This window comes from Anabrus simplex, chromosome 1, assembly GCF_040414725.1.
Source record: "Anabrus simplex isolate iqAnaSimp1 chromosome 1, ASM4041472v1, whole genome shotgun sequence".
NCBI classification, from domain to species: Eukaryota; Metazoa; Arthropoda; class Insecta; order Orthoptera; family Tettigoniidae; genus Anabrus; species Anabrus simplex.
In genome coordinates, this window is record NC_090265.1 from 137933133 (window position 1) to 137951546 (window position 18414).

The 18414-nt window shown below is 38.9% G+C and overlaps 1 protein-coding gene across 1 annotated transcript in view; it reads left to right on the forward strand.

Annotated features, from left to right (window-relative positions):
• The first annotated feature begins 463 nt into the window (after positions 1-463).
• Positions 464-18414, forward strand: part of LOC136884912 (exosome complex component MTR3) — a 52853-nt gene continuing 34902 nt past the window's right edge. Inside the window, exons 1-2 of the mRNA XM_067157226.2 lie at positions 464-893; positions 1163-1416. Coding sequence (XP_067013327.2) covers positions 731-893; positions 1163-1416 — 417 coding nt within the window. The 5' untranslated portion in view covers positions 464-730. The remainder of the gene's footprint in view (positions 894-1162; positions 1417-18414) is intronic.

Sequence of the window (18414 nt, forward strand, 5' to 3'; positions counted from 1 at the left end):
CATATACACGGAAGACTCACTCTAGTTAGTGCGGCCAGCACTCTCTGGTGATGTCTCGGGAACCGATTCATCGCATGCGGCGATGAGTGTGACTTCGGAGTCGTAGGAACCGATTCTCGCGATTCCATGCGTAATTCGCGCACATCATTAAGAAAGAAGAAACTCCTATGCCCATTGGGTGCACTTTCCTTATTATTATTTTGTAGCACTGCTATACCTACACATTCTCTTTGGCTTTAGCGAGAAAATCTATCAACCGACCCAAGTCGTCACACTATTTTCATTTTTATTCGTCCTGATTTAGGCATACTATAATTAGTTCCCTCCGAATTTGAAGATCGGGATTTTTGTATAATTATAACGTATACCAAGTAAAGAATTAATTATATTATAATATATTTGGACATAAGAAGTCGATGATTAGGGACTTTAATGTTGAAATGTTGGATGACCTGCTAGTGCTAATTTTTTTTAACAGTCCTATTTGGTCTGTAGGTATAGCTGTTTATGATGTTTTAAAACTAAAGTTAAAAAGAGTCCAACCCAAAACAACTCCTCCAGGAGAGAAGAAGAAGAAACTTAAGATAATAGCAATTACCAGTGTTAAAATGTAATCTATTATGACCTGTAAGTGGTAGAGAAACAGGGGATGTGAAATACATCAGTAAAACATAACCCTTCTGGAATTACTTTTTAGAACGAGGATCTGTGCGGACTGTGTACGCTAAAAATGCCAACCGACAATAGGCGTAATCAAGGACCGGAAAGTTCGACACCTTATTTACTGTATGTTAATTGCAAAGAAAAAGAATATACCGATTATGTAGCAGATATAGTGTCTAAGGATGGAACGAGGAAGGATGGTAGAAAGTGGGACGAACAGCGACGAATTTGTAAGTGTCAGATATTCAGACTGTGAAATACGTAACCAAAACTAGCCCTTCAGGAATTACTTCTTACATTTAAAGGAAATCCCTCATGGATTTTAAAATTATTGACTGATAGACATTTTTAATTACTGTATTAAGTACAAATATAAATGAACCTTGTAGTTATTAATCCAATTTTCATGTAAGCTTTGTCTTTTTGGCAACCTTCAAATGGGGGAAGCAGAAATAAATGCATTTCTGTCTCTCTTGAAGTACCATACTTTCTTTTCCAGATATGAAAACTGGGATAATCAGCCAAGCTAAGGGTTCTGCCTACATAGAACAAGGAAATACGAAGGTAGTTTGCTCAGTTTTCGATCCCCGTGAAACTCCGAGAAAATCAGAATACAGCGTGAATGGGGAATTATACTGTGAATTCAAGTATGCACCCTTCTCATGCAAGGTCCGAAGAGGCCACCAGTCTGATGCAGAAGAAAAGGAATACAGTTTGATTTTGAGAAGAGCTTTGGAACCTGCTGTTTGTCGAGTGAGTATCTGTAGCATTGTTAAATGTAGGGAGTATTCAGTTACTGCTGCAGCTGAGAATAATAGTGTACAACTTCGGTTATTAGATTGAAAGTGTGAGTGATGGCAGTCTTTTTCTTTATAGTCAACTCTTTTGACTTAAGAGAAGGTATTGGGCTTAGACATTTGTTACTGATTACTGCAGTAAAATACGTATTCCTGAAGAATGAGAGAAGACATCATTATTTCTTGACTGGTTTGAATGCACCAACCTGCATTTACTAGGCTTATGATATTTTAGTGTACAACTTAGAATTAAAACTTAGAGACAGATCATTTCTTATATCATTACTCCCTGTGGGTGGGGGATGCAGACAAAAAGTATTCCCACAGTATCCCCTGCCTGTCGTAAGAGGCGATTAAAAGGGGCGATCAAGGGATGATTGTATTAGAACCATGAAACTAATTGTGATTAATACCACCACGTGGGGGAACACAATGGGTCGCTTTTACTTGCGCGTAGTACCACTATGTTAGGTACCAAATAGGTTTGTGATTAGTAGCACGCAGGAGCACCATGCAGTCAGCCCCCCACTTAGAATGCACTGTCGGCTTTTAGAGCACCTGTGATTGGTAACGCTATATGAGTGACACCATGGTTCTGGCTGCCTATGATTAGTACCCACTATATGACGAACACCACGGGATAGTACGAGTCCCTGTAGTTAGTACACTTATGTGATGAACATGCCTGTAAATGGCGCCGCACTGTGCAAAACACCATAGGTCTGTATTACATGTGCGAATTTCATTACCTGTGAATAGTACCATAATATGTGGAATACCGCTAGTCTACGCTACTTTTGATTAGTACCGCACCATGACAAGTACCATAGTTTTACTTTCCTAGTGATAAGTACCATTATGAGGGGCCGATGACTTGGATTTTGGACCCCTTTAGACTGCAAGCATCATCGATTCAGTATTGTGTTTTATAGAAGCAGTCCCTTGGTCCGTAATACTATTGTTTTACATCAGTTTCTCTGAATGTAAGGCACTGCGGGTCGGGTCCACTGATTGTTTTAAATTCATATCCATCCATTCATTCTTCATCCTCACATTTTGAATTCTAGTCAGTGGAGGATTTTGGACTTTTAATTTGTCATTACATTTCATTTCATTTCATACCATTAGAGGCCGATGTCCTAGATGTTAAGCCCTTTTAAACAACAGTGTGTACCTATAAGTTAGGAAATTTGTTTAGAAGGGTTATAGACGGGTACATTCAGGGAACCGGGGTGGCCTAGGGAGCAGTGATAAGGGTACATGGAAACTGAAGTCAAGTAGGGATTACATAAAAATGTTAGTGCTCAACTGTAGAAGTATTGTAAAGAAAGGAATTGAATTAAGTAATTTAATAGATATATACTTACCAGATATTGTAATAGGTGTTGAATCATGGCTGAGAAATGATATAATAGATGCAGAAATTTTCTCACGGAACTGGAGTGTGTTACAGATGTTGATTCCCATAAGGAACATGAAATATTTGTCCTGAATGAGTAAATTTATAATACCAGTATAATGGTCCGTTATTGGACATTATGAATTTTCCAGCTAACTCATTCTTGGTTGCCTGCGTTTGCCCCCCTTGTGCTGAGTTGGGCTCATCAGTTGGTACTTAGCACACTCACCAAGACACATGGCTAGTGCATACCGTGGAGGCCACTGCATAGGCTACTTGACGCCACCAGCAGTGCCAATGCACTATGAGAGACTTTGTCTCATTTCCAAAAATGATCCTGATGGCCAGGCAGGCATCAATTTTTGGAAATGAGACAAAGTCTCAAGTGATATGTGTAAAGAAGTGGAATCAGAGATAAGGCTGTTTGCAGATGATGTTATTCTGTACAGAGTAATAAATGTTACAAGATTGTGAGCGGCTACAGGGTGACCTCCATAGTGTTGTGAGATGGACGGTGGACAATGGTATGATGATAAACGGGGTTAAAAGTCAGGTTGTGAGTTTCACAAATAGGAAAAGTCCACTCAGTTTTAATTACTGCGTTGATGGGGTGAAAGTTCCTTTTGGGGATCATTGTAAGTACCTAGGTGTTAATATAAGAAAATACCTTCATTGGGGTAATCACATAAATATGATTGTTAATAAAGGGTACAGATCTCTGCATATGGTTATAAGGGTATTTAGGGGTTGTAGTAAGGATGTAAAGGAGAGGGCATATAAGTCTCTGGTAAGACCCCAACTAGAGTATGGTTCCAGTGTATGGGACCCTCACCAGAATTACTTGATTCAAGAACTGGAAAAAATCCAAAGAAAAGCAGCTCGATTTGTTCTGGGTGATTTCTGACAAAAGAGTAGCGTTACAAAAATGTTGCCAAGTTTGGGCTGGAAAAATTTGGGAGAAAGGAGACGAGCTGCTCGATTAAATGGTATGTTCCGAGCTGTCAGAGGAGAGATGGCGTGGGAGGACATCAGTAGACGAATAAGTTTGAGTGGTGTCTTTAAAATAGGAAAGATCACAATATGAAGATAAAGTTGGAATTCAAGAGGTCAAATTGGGGCAAATATTCGTTTATAGGAAGGGGAGTTAGGGATTGGAATATTTTACCAAGGGAAATGTTCAATAATTTTCCAATTTCTTTGCGATCATTTAAGAAAAGGCTAAGAAAACAACAGATAGGGAATCTGCCACCTGGGCGACTGCCCTAAATGCAGATCATTGGTGATTGATTGATTGATTGATTGATTGATTGATTGATTGATTGATTGATTGATTGATTGATTGATTGATTGATTGATTGATTGATTGATTGATTGATTGATTGATTGGCACTGCTGGTTATTTCAAGTAGCCTATGCAGTGGCCTCCACGGTATGCACTAGCCATGCGTCTTGGTGGGTGTGCTAAGTACCGACTGATGAGCCCAACTTAGCACACGGGGCGCAAAACGCAGGCAACCAAGAATGAGTTAGCTGGAAAATTTATAATGTCCAATAACGGACCATTATATTGGTATTACTGGAGTGTGTATCGTAGAGATAGGATAGGAATGGTAGGAGGGGGAGTATTAATTCTGGTGAAAGAAGAATTTTGTAAGCTACAAAAAAGTTGAAAATGACAAACATGAAATCAATCACTACTGATCTGCATTTAGGGCAGTCACCCAGGTGGCAGATTTCCTATCTGTTGTTTTCCTAGCCTTTTATTAAATGATTGCAAAGAAATTGGAAATTCTAGGTGTAAGGCTCATCTCTAAACATAATAGGCAACTTTGGAGAGTACAGACCGGGAGAGGGTAGCGCTGATGCTGATTCAGAATTATTTGATAAGATAATCAGCTATGTTGGAAACAATATGAAAAGGAATGTGACAGTAGCAGGTGATCTCAATTTACCAAATGTAAATTGGGAAGGTAATGCGAACGACAGGAAGCATGAAATACAAATGGCAAATAAGTTTGGGAAGAGCAGCTGATTCAGAAAGTGATGGAACCAACTAGAGGGAAGAATCTTTATTGGGCTGATTATTTCAGACAGCAGAAGCACTGGCCTTTTGAGCCCAGTTTGGCAGATTCAGTTTGGCTCTGTGCAGTGGCATTTGTGGAACACAAAATCAATAGCATTATCCATTATCATCCTAAAACATCTCAAATTGTCTGAACGCTAGATGCCTAAAAGTCTCTTTGCGCCGCTAACCTGGGGGCTTACCCCCGCCCCTTGCTTGATCATAGTCCATTTGTTTTGTCACTAACTGGACCTTACCAATCCAGACAAATGGTTTTGCCACTAACTGGACCTAACCACTTCAGACCAGTGGTTTTGTCACCAGCCAGACCTAACCAATCCAGACCAATGGTTTTGTCACTATATCAGTACTTTAGCCCTGGAGATAAGACTTTCACACGCGTGGAATGACTGTCGTTTGTTTACATGCTCGTGGCCTTCTTGGGAAGGATATTGTCAAGCGGTGCTCAATGCTGCTAACGTTTCTACTTAGGAACTAATGAGTGAGTGGTGTTTCAATGGCTGGTGGTGGTGGTTTATTATTTTTTTTTTTTTGCTAGTGGCTTTACGTCGCACCGACACAGATAGGTCTTTAAAAATAGGAGAGGATTTCCACCAATCAATACTTATTTATTGTACACATTAAACTACAGGACCGGTTTCGACCTCATATTCAAGGTCATCTTCAGCTGAACCATATATACATATTAATATAATGAAGCTTTGATTAAGATTGTGGTGTTGAAGGAATGCCATATGATGATGATGTACATTTAGTTACATACAAATGGGGCACGTCTTAGCGTGAGCTGGCGTATATGTCATTCTGTGCAATATTGCAACTGTATGTCTAAAATGTTGAAGGTCTTAAAACTAGTGTATAAAACACGTCTTAATGGGGTTGGTAACGGATTATGATTGTCATAATTGACAGGAATGAGATCACGTGCCACTTTACGTTGGCCAATAGGAAAAAGACGTGTTTTATACACTAGTTTTAAGACCTTCAACATTTTAGACATACAGTTGCAATATTGCACAGAATGACATATACGCCAGCTCACGCTAAGACGTGCCCCATTTGTATGTAACTAAATGTACATCATCATCATATGGCATTCCTTCAACACCACAATCTTAATCAAAGCTTCATTATATTAATATGTATATATGGTTCAGCTGAAGATGACCTTGAATATGAGGTCGAAACCGGTCCTGTAGTTTAATGTGTACAATAAATAAGTATTGATTGGTGGAAATCCTCTCCTATTTTTAATTGTGCAATTGTCAATACGGAAATGAAGATTATAGATTACGACAGATAGGTCTTTCGGCGACGATGGGATAGGAAAGGCCTAGGAGTTGAAAGGAAGTGGCCGTAGCCTTAATTAAGGTACAGCCCCAGCATTTGCCTGGTGTGAAAATGGGAAACCACAGAAAACCATCTTCAGGGCTGCCGACAGTGGGATTCGAACCCATTATCTCCGGGATGCAAGCTCACAGCCGCGCACCTCTAACCGCACGGCCAATTCACCCGGTAGGTGGTGGTGATGATTATTGTTACACCATTGGTCTGGACTTGTTCTTGCCATGCGGATGGTTAGGATAGGACCTGGACTAGACCAGTGATATAGGTACAAGCAAAGGGGGTCATGGGGCATAAGCCCCCAGGTTAGAATCCGCAAAGCGGCCTTAGGCCTCTAGTTTCGTGTGGAAACACGATTGGTCTGGACTGGTTCTTGCTGTGCGGACGGTTAGTATAGGATCTGGACAAGACCTGTGATGTAGAGACAAGGAAAGAGGCGCTTTTATTGTGCTGGGGTTGGTAACGGATTATGATTGTCATAATTGACAGGAATGAGATCACGTGCCACTTTACGTTGGCCAATAGGAATGCAAATAGCTACTTCAGCAATGAAAATGGTGTGTAATACTCTTCATTAGGTTATAAAAGTAAATGTAGTTCTAGGATGGTGAGCTCTTGGACATCGCCATGAACACATCTCTCCCCTGAAACACATTCCAAGTAAGATTTCATTAATTTCCACTTACTTATAACGTTAGAAAAATCTTGTCTCCAGAGCTTGAGTTTTACCGCCCAGATGATAAATCTGGATGGCAAGAAATAAAGTTGTAATTCACCTTTTCTTAGTGCTTATCTTAGTTACCAACTAAACAGGTTGGCAGCCTTGTCAACCGCCTGACCACGTCCGCCATGAGAAGTAAACAAACGAGGTTATTCAGCACATAGATATTAGCGATACAAGTTGGTGTTCACGGGATATAGTATTGATATTGTTTCCTTTCAGAAACTCCTGTGCGTGATTAAAAGTACAAGTATTCCACCGCTGGTAATCTATCTATATATTATATAGTAGAATATATGTATGTATGTGTGTATGTATGTATATCTGTCTGTCTGTTTCTTATACAAATCCATAATGTTCTACCAATCAGAACCAAATTTTTATATACTTACCTTTTAGGACCCTGCATGTAACCTTGTCTTCAAGAAATTTTAACAGCCTTCTCTATTCCCTAGATTTAGGCCCTTTACCACATTAACTAACAAATTGCTCTACGTCGCATGACACAGGTAGGTCCTATGGCGACAGTGGAATAGGAAAGGAAGGGGCCATGCCCTTAATTAAGGTACAACCCCAGCATTTGCCTATGTGAATGGGAGACCACGGAAAACCATTTTGAGGGTTGCCGAGAGTAGGATTCGAACCCACTCTCTCCTGCTTACAAGTTCACAGTTGCGCGCCCCAAACAGCATGGCCAACTCGCTCGGTAGCATACATTAACATAGACTAATGAAAAGGAAATCCTCAGCCTGTTTCCAGTCATTCGACCAGGTCAGGAATGGAATGAATGAAGCCCCCACCAAGTGGTGAGGATATGAATTGTGCTGGGTGCCGAAGCCTGTTGTACTCCTCTGGGGCAATGATTAGTGACTGACGGATGAAACAAAATATTGGAGAGTGTCGCTGGAATGAAAGATGAGAGGGAAAACAGGAGTACCCGGAGAAAAACCTGCACCGCCTCCACTTTGTCCAGCACAAATCTCGCATGGAGTAACTAGGATTGGAACCATGGAACCCAGTGGTGAGAGGCTGGTGCGCTGCCACCTGAGCCATGGAAGCTCTTAATATGAGCTGATAAAGGCGAAATATTGAATTTGTTGTTCAAGGACGAGGCAAAGCTCATTCTAAGCCTCACGATGCAAAGAAGAGAACTTGGTAAGGCCCTGAAAGCACCACACTGCCCCCACTCTAGGAATAGGATGAAGAAATAAACTGCTGTAACCATGGCATTGTCAGCTCAAGGATTCTACAGTAGAATACATTTCCAGTGTTTGAAGTAGGCACATGCATGAATGTAGGCTGGGCCAAGGAGAGATTCTTCTACACACGAGTTAATGTCTAAAAAGAAAACTATTGTGGGGTAAGCCATCACTGGGGGAGGGGGTGGCCGAAGTGGACAGTGACACTTCACATGTCCTTTAAGTTCAGGTTCAGCCCCCCAGTGCTATGGAGGGTGAGAAAGGGTGGGGGAAAAAAAAAAAAGTAGTACAAAATGGCCAAGATTATGGATGTGTGTGTGTGAAAGTTTCAGCATAGCTGTCAACCACACTTGGAACACACATAATTTACTATTTGGAAACAGATACTGTGGGGAAATATGATCAAGATTACAGATGAATGTGTGTGTATGTTCCACCATAGGTCTCAATCAAACTTGGTACACATATGACTTACTTTCTGGAAATGTGACTGTTGGGACAAGACATCCCTAGTGCCCCTGCTGGAGGGGGTGAAATGTAAAGAAATCACCAAAAACTGCCGATATTAATGTTGAATCCATAATTTTTGGATTGCCAAAATGAACTGTGACAGTCTGGATGACATTTAAGTCATAGTTACGCCCCATTCGAAATGGAGGTTGAGAAGGGGTGTAAAAGAATGTCCAAAATGACCGAGATTATGGAAGTATGTGTGTATGATTCAGTATACCTCTTAACCAAACTTGGTACTCATATGACTTACTATCTGGAAGAAAAGATTCTATAGGGGTATAATAAAGCCCTAGTAACCTTTATGGTGGGGTGAGGAGGCGGTGACATGTAAAAATAATCGAAAATGACCAATATTAGCGTCGAATCCACAGTTTTCTGGGTTGCTGAAAAGATTAGTGACATTCAGGATATCGTCCAAGTTCAGCATGGGGGTTCAGAAGGGTTGAAAAGGAAAATGTCCAAAATGACCAAAAATGAGTGTTGATTCCATAGTTTCCGGGGTGATTGGTGACAGCCGCAGTGACAGTTGGAATTGTGTGCATCATTTCTACAGCGTGATGTGTAAATACGTACAATTATAACTTACTTTTATTATTTGTTTGAAAGGATTAACTACTTCCCAGAAAATCTGGGGTACCGCAAGGAAACAGTTAAATGCGAAATTAAATAATCCCAAATGAAATCTTAAACTTACCACATAACAATATTTCTAAATCTACAAAAGATTTCATAAACTATCAGTCAATGTCGCAATAAAGAAATTTCAAATTTCATTTCAAACAAGTAATACAAATCATAAAAGTAAACATTTAAAAGGAAGTAGCAGAGCGGGGCACTACAGCTTGTAAAGAATAAAATCATTCCTTAGTGAACAACAGTGAGATGAAACTCTAAATTCAACAGAACATACCAAAATTGTACCTATGTCAGAAGGTTTCTGCTTCACTTAACTGGGGAATTTCCACTGAGAAATTAACATTTGTAGCGGGGAATATATTTTGACTGAAATGGAGTTAATTTGTCCGCAAATGACGAAGGAACTCGTCCCGCCCATTATGTGCTTCCACGAATGACGAAGGAACTCGTCCTGCACATTAAGGACACTACAATAAAAATATAGACTAAAAACGCACATTAATATTATTAAAAGCGATTGTATTCACAAAGGATTGTCATTTAACTTCATATTTTATCAAGGCAGAATGAACTTTTTAATAGTTCGCTAACATTCATTTTACGAGGAACTATTTTTCACTAAAGACCTGTACTACAATGGACCTCTATACCAAACATTAAAATATGTTTAATGTTTCAAAATGACATCAGCCGAATTTGTTTTAATGTATGTCAATAAAAATGTTTAAGTTTCAAAATGACATCAGCCGAATTTATTTTAATGTATGTCAATAATTAAAATGTATAATTGGCCAAGAAACACTGAATGCCCTTAATGTCTAAGCAGATGTAATTTTTAAGAGATAGATTTTACCAAAGACTTGAACTGCAATGAACCTCCATATCAAGCACAAATATGTTTAATGTTCCAAAATGACATTAGCTGAATTTATTTTAATGTATGTTAGTAACTAGAATGTATAATTGGCCAAGAAAAACTGTATGCCCCTTAAGGTCTAAGCAGCTGTAAAAAATGTTTTTAAGAGATTGATTTTAACTAAACTAGATGGTTGATCAGCATTTTGCAACAACTACAAGGAATTAACAACGTTTTAACTATTTATATCCAAAAGATTGTACAGAATTAACAAATTATAATATATCGCACAAGAAATATGCTAGTAATTTCAATAAAAAAGTTTTATGGTGTACACCTAATACACAAAATAGTTTAAGAGTATGGTTCAATTTGTATACATATATTTTAAAATTATGTTAATATGGATTTGTATAACGCCTTGTAATAATTTTTCCTTTGGCTGATGATGGCAAATACAATTGCCGAAACCGGTCCCTATGTTGAAATCTAATAAATATGTGATGTATTAATGACTTTACACTGTTGTAGTATTGAATAGGTGGAAACAATTGCCCTCACTCCTTAATGCACATTATGCATGCATTCCTTTGTGGAAGACAACTTATCTAGCCTGCCCATTTTGACATAAATATGTCTTATAGCTGGTGGTTATCTGAAATTAGAAGCCGTTGACGGATGGCCATGACCAAGAGACATGTTTATGATCATTTGATTTGCGCAAAGGGAAAAGTGATTTCTTTTGATTCCTTTCATAACTGCGCTAGCACTTCCCTTGCTGTTCCTCTTCACCATTCATCTATGGATAACAATTTGTTTACTGTGACCATTTCCAGGCTTTTCAATTCCTTACCAGTCAGTGTCAGTAATTCATTAAATTGATTCTTAAGATCTTGCCAAGATTACCTGTTGAATGCCACCTACTGATGCGTGTACTATGCAGCTGAGTGTGTGAATGGTCAAGGACTGTGAATGTTTCTCTTGTATATGTAGACCTAGTCGATAGTTGTGTAAAATGTGTACTTATTTTGTGTGTGTTTATGTTTGGGAATATTTTTAATGAATCAATTAATTATTTAAACTTTCAAGATTTATCCCTCAGTCCTGTTAGGATATGTTTTACCTTACTCTCTGTCGTCCACAATCATTACACAAGTTCTTATACACTGAACACAATTCATGCAGCCAGGTGCACTTAATCCAATCGTCCTTCTTTTTTTGTCAAATAATAATTCTCCCAGCACTCCACACACTTGTTGCAATCATCAGATGTTGCTTTATTTTGCCCATCTTGTATCATTTTAGCTGCTTCATTGGAATGAGGTTTTTCTCCTTTCCTACTCTCTCCTGTTGTGGCAGTGGCTGTAATTTTTCTTTGCACATTTTTTTTTGTTTTGGGTTCACTGAGATTTCTCTTTTGTTGGAGATATTACGCTTTAAAGTTGCATTAGAGGCATGTACCACAAACTTCGATTAGGCTGTAGCTGCTTCCTCTTCCCCATAATTAGTATTATTTGACACAGAATTAAACAAAATACATATATGCTATATATTTTTTATTAACAAACTGATCGGAGAATGGAAACACATTTTACACATAAATGGAAATTCAAAGAATACCGCGCCATCTCTCCCAAAAATGTAGTGCGCCATCTCACCCGATATTTGGGGAGAGATGGTGCACCCCTACCCCAGGAACTGCGTTGGCCCAACATGGCGTATATCACATCAGCGTAGTCGTTGACTATCCTAATCACCCGCCTGTGGCAATGAAATGTTAATTTAGCTTGAACAACCCAGTCACTGGGCTTTTATATCATGCCGTAGTAAAAGTTTGAAGGTAGAAAAGACATACTTACCAGAAATATCCAGGTTTTCAGGCGAAAGATAGCTTTTGTTCTCATGTACACACTGTACACATGAAAAGCAGTGGTCGAGTGATCTAGCGGGCGATTGCCGCACTGGCCTACCCTGCACCATCTCTCCCAGAATTACTATACTGTTTTAATTCCTTTATAGCCTACATAGAGAGTGCAAGTGTTAGTTTAGTGCAACTCTGCTAGATTATAGGTTCAATGCATCTGCAGATGTGTTGTAAGTGTGGTTAAGTGTAAAGGCGATTAATATTAATATTTAATAACATGTTAAATTGAACATGTTAGAATTGATATGAATGTTTCATTGTGCCTTACAGTTAATTGACTTTGCATGTTAGCTCAAAATGTTGAGGCTAACACTTTTAACACGTTGGCATGTTTTCCACTCCAAGTGAAAAACTTGTGTCAAGTCAGTTCGTTGTTCTTGAGATGTCGGCTCAGCTTCAGCTACTTCCGTGCTGTTTCCATGACAACAGATAGCTTAAGTGGTGTGCATCTCGTGAACAAAGTAGGATCATAGCTACAAGTACTATACATGCATGTATGTCGTTCTCTCAGTAGTTTACTAAAGTTTATAGTCAGGAATGGAGTAAAGCAAGAAAATCACTCTGATGCTTGGGAATTTTGGTGAGTGGAACTTTGAATATATGCTTGATTTAAGTCAGTAGTTGTTAGGTACTCTGTGCTGTGACACAGGGTGACTCTGGACTTATGGCATATTAGAAAGGCCTTCTTCTTTGTGGGTTTCATCGAAAGAATACCAAGATAAAACGAGGAAGGCCGGGAACTGTAGGTTACGTATAATTATTTCCTAGAATGCATTGAAAAAAATACTAGCCCCCTCCTCTTCCAGTAATAGTCGGGAATTGCAAAAAAGTTCAAAAAAGTTGAAAGTCAAGGATGGAAGTAGACGAAGTTTATACTACGAAGCAGTTTGCTTTTGAAGCAATGAGTAGGATGAGGGGAGGAAATGTGCCTAATAAAACATGCAGCAACCTGCCTTCTTCAGAGATAAGTTTAATTACATTTCTAAATCATACACAAACAAGAAATATCTCGTGAAAAATATTTTGTTAATTGTAACATTTATTAGGTCAAATTGCAACAATAAACTTGAACAGTACCGATGTGTAGAAAACTTATCTCACTTGGCCTAACTTCCCTTCTTCTGTCACCGGGCAAGTTGGCCGTGCGGTCAGAGGCGCGTGGCTGTGAGCTTGCTTCCGGGAAACAGTGGGTTCGAATGCCACTGTCGGCAGCCCTGTAGATGGTTTTCCGTGGTTTCCCATTTTCACACCATACAAATGTTAGGACTGTAGGTCACGGCCGCTTCCTTCCAACTCCTAGGCCGTTCCTATCCCATCGTCGCCATAAGACCTATCTGTATTGGCGCGACGTAAAGCCACTAGCATTCTTCTGTCAAGGTACTATTCACTGTATATAGCGTAAAATATAACCTCACTTAACTTACATTGTTCTGCCAAGTTACAGTCCCCTGTCCTGTTTTGAAGAAATCTGCAAACTCTTCTCGCACCTCCTTTGCAGAAGAAATATTCTTCCTTGGGACACTTCATAAAAGACAAGGCCTTATGCTTTCCGTTATTTCTACACGTTCTAGGGATATTGGTAACAGTGTTTGTATCTTCAAAGTCTAATGATCCCGGTGGAGAATAAATGGCTTGATGCAATGTTTCGTCTAAGAAAGTTGTGCAGAACTGCACTTGCCATAACCACGGATAGGCCCGGTTTCTTCAACTCTGTGTTACATTTTACTTAACAAATGTTAACTAACAATTGTTACTAATTTAACACTTCATTAAAAAGTATCCTGTTTCACAAACATATTTCCATCATTTGTTAAGAAACAATTGTTCAAGACAAATTAATATATTTCCATAAGATTTCTGAATGCGTTTGGCAGTGAGCGTCTTTTGTTTCTTTACATAAAGCTCTCCTTGTGGTGTGTTGAAATAGTATTTTGTCACACAGACACATGGTTGACATTATTATGGGTTATGGTTAGCAGAGACTGCTAAGATGCAAACATGTCAGGTAAGAGGCAACAAAAGCATTATCATGATGAATGTAAGACAAATTTTGTTATAGTTAAAATTATGCGAGTGTGCTTAAAATGAAATGAAATAACGAAGTAACGGACTGTTGTATCACAACATTCGATAAAGTCTATTCTTATAGGACTGCAATCCTAAGGCATTACTGTGGGGAAAATAATGTAATGGCTTGTTAATGCTGCAATGGCAGCAGGAATTCTTTGTAGGATTCTACACACTTTTCTTGCACTCATGAACATAGTTGCTTACAATTACATGAAAAGTGTCTCAAGCATAATATCTAACAAGTCGAAGCGAGACCCTGCGGTCGACCGATTTCACCAATTTCCCTCTATGGGGAGACACTCAACAGTAACTCATGTATAAGGGTTTAAGTCAATACTCTTTCGTTTAAAAAAAAAAATGAGGTCAGATGTCATTACACAGAATCTGCTTCGGACATAGTGGAGGTGATAGAACACTAAGGCGAACAAATTTTACTTAACCATGTCAGGTCCGCAACCTAATAACTTCTGAAAAATTGAGGAATCCCCGATTCCAATGCAAGGCATATATACTTGAGAGTTACATCACAGTCAAACGGAGTGGTGGAGTAGTGGTCACCGTACTTGTCTGCGAACCTTGTAGACGTGAGTTCGAGTCTCGTTGCAGTTATAATTGTTGTACAAAATAAATTAATAATTGAGGGAACGTTATTTAAAAATGGGAACAAGAATATTATGCAAATTACAGTACACTTTATTTTCTACCTAAAATGAATATAGGCCTAAACGTTCTCACAGTTACTGCAGGATCTCTTTCTCTCTCTCTCTCTCTCTCTCTCTCTCTATATATATATATATATATATATATATATATGTATATATATATTTGAGGTAGAAAAGAAAGTTCCACTGCAATTTGATTATTATTTTTATTCACGTTTTTACCTTCACATTCCCTGAAATAATAATCTAATTTGTATAAAAGAAGTATGGCTATGGCGGGACTCGAACTCTCGTCATCACGGTTTGTAGACAAGTACGATGACCATATGGCCACTGTTCCGCTTGACCGTGTTGCAACTCTTCAAGTATATACGCTTTGCATTAGAATCTGGGCATTCATAATTTTTTCGGAAATTATTAGGTTGCGGACCTGACAAGTTTAAGTAAAATGTGTTCACCTTTTAGTGTTCTATCACCTCCACGTGGTCTGAAGTGGATCCTGCCTCATGATTCATGACATTTGTCCTCGTTTTTTTTTTCGAAAATGAAAGCGTATTGACCTAAACCCTTATACACAAGTTACTGTTACATTAAGCTCGTTGAAATCGAATGGACGCAGGGTCTGACCCCTCCTTGTAAAATCTATAAACAACGCTGCACTGCCGAGAGTGATTCGTTTCAATCGGAAAAACTAACCTATTTTCAATATCGTCTAGTACCTTGTTCATTATGGCTTTGGTAATTAGATATCTTTCTTAAGACAACTCTAGTAAGTCATTGTTTCTTAGTATGGGTCGTCCTTTGCCTTCTTCATTTTATAAATAGTCTTCATACAGCAGTAAAGCTTCAAAATTACGTCTTCTGCATGCCTCCATTTTGAAATTTTAGCAGCTGTTAAGAGGTTTAACACAGGGGTGCTGCCAGGTTAATTTAACACAAGTATTAACAATTTGTTAGAGTTAACAATTCTTGATGAGACGGCCATTTTGTTAAATTATGTGTTAAGTCTCCTTAACAGCAGAGTTAACACTTAATGTTCATTGAAGAAACCGGGCCATATTGTAGTATCCACTCCAACTAACATTCATTTCCTGAAAACTCTGAACACTGATGAGAGGATTCTGAATGCATTCTTAACAACATTACGAGCCCTTGAAAGTCTGTAATTAAAAGCCTTTTCTTGAGACCCCTTCTCGAATGACCCTGAAAATGGCTTCATAATATTCCTTACCAGTGGAAATGCTTCATCTGCAAATGCAACGTATGGTACAGATTTCTGCCTGCCAGGTAATGGTTTCCCTTTATGCAGTTTTAATCTGTTTTGGAGATTTCGAGAATCTGAAATTTGCCCTCGGCAGCCAATGTGAACAAAAATAAAGTTACAGAAAGCATCCACTAGTGCTAGGAGAACTATGCTGAAATTGTGCTTGTAATTGTAATATAAACTTCCATTGTTGATTGGTGCTTGCAGAACAATGTGTTTCCCGTCAGTTGCACCAATACGATGAGGGAAATTCCATTTCACACAAAATCCCTGTTCCTTTTCAGTCGAGCATTCTTCACTCAATTTTCCCTGAAAAGGAAGAAGTAAAAACTAGATGTACAGATTCCATTGTAAAAACTAGGCGTACATTGTAACTTTCGGATTCTTTTTCTTATACAGGAAGAGGACACTCAGTGTATTCCTGTAGAAGAAATAGAGGATAATACCAGTGGCGTGGGGACAGTAGGGGAGAACAAGGCAACAGGGAGCCATTCAAGTCCTGCAATTGCATTTACCCATAAAGTGTCCAAATAAAAGGAAACATGGAAATGAGCTTCTTACAGCAGCTTTGGACACTCTTCGAAGTGTAAAGGAGAGTTGAATGAAAAAGCTGCAGGCGCCAAATGGGGATGAGTGCGATGTATTTGAGAACTTGTGTCTTCTGAACTGAAGAAGATAAAAGATCCCATAGCAAGTGAGACTTTAAAATTCAAAAATTGAGTTTTGAAGAAAAAATGCTCAGTTTTCCAGTGACATTATTTACGTAATTCACGATCAGTAAATGTGGTTAAATGAAATTCTATGAGTATTTATGTACTAGCTGATGTACCTGTGCTTCGCTATGGGATTCTCAGAAAGACTGACTTTGTGGTTTTCCTAAGTGAAGTCAACACAGACCATCACAAAAATGTCAGTAGAAATGTAGCAATTAAAAGCAATGTTGTCATATAAAATACTTGATTAAATGAAAAACCTCACATTTTCCCACTTTTAACGAACAGGACCACGGTGCCGATGTAACCAGTCCAAGAGTTTCAGAGCTGGAATGATCAGGATGAACCAGTATGTTACGTACCAGGAGTATTAGAAAATGTATGAATCAGAGGAATTATACCCTAAAGAAGAAAGTTATCTAACTCCCCAGCTACTTCCCACCAATATTCAGGCAGACTGTTACACTCAGTACGCCCAGGCGAGTTGGCCGTGTGGTTAGGGGCGCACAGCTGTGAGCTTGCATCTGGGAGATAGTGGATTCGAACCCCACTGTCAGCAGCCTTGAAAATAGTATTCTGTGGTTTCCCATTTTCACAGCAGGCAAATGCTGTTGTGTACCTTAATTAAGGCCAAGGCCGCATCCTTCACACTCCTAGCCCTTTCATATCCCATTGTCGCCATAAGACCTATCTGTGTCGGTGCAACGTAAAGCAAATTTTTTAAAATATTTGGTACACAGCAGTAATCCTATCTATCATAGATGAGTGGCAACAGAAGACACAAAGCACATCACAAAAAACAATGGTCAATGTAATGTTATTGTTGATCAATTTTATGAGCTTTCTATATTGTAGGCCTTCACATTTAGTTTTCTTTCGACTCTGTGATATTAGGGCATCTTATAAAATTACTTATAGCGAAGACTGTAGTTCCTTATTCTTCGACTTTACATACCGATTTTCATTAAATTCTGTTTACCCATTTTCTTGTGACTCGGCGGTGATACGGACTTGCAACAAAATTCCAAATTCATTAATATCTCTGTGATCTTAGCCGGTACGGTAACAATGTATAAGACATAAGTGATCGGAAATTTAACCCATTCGCCTCACATTTAAATACCATAGGAGTTCACTAAGAAATCACATTTAAATACCGCTCTATGGCCGTTGTCATCACACTAATATTTAGAAAATCATATAAAACCAATCAGTAAATATTCCTTTCTGAAAATTTGCATGCAGGATAACGAAGTAATAAACTTACCAATGCCGCTATTTTAGTACGTCTGCTGGGTGTGGTACACCTCAAAACATTCTTCTAAGTGAAGAGCTACGCCACATTTTTTGCACTGCCAGCAACTTTCGCTTCTTTTAACCGGCTGTAGCATACAACACACCTTCTTATGACTTTTGATTTCTTCTCTGAAGGGGGAATATGCATGGGAAAGTGGGTCCATGATTTAGCTTATAATCTGGTTGGGGTGGTGCTTGCTGAAGGTCGACCTCGAACCGAGTACTCCGGTAACTGAACAGTCTCTAGTAGCTGCTGTGCAATGCTAGTTCGGTA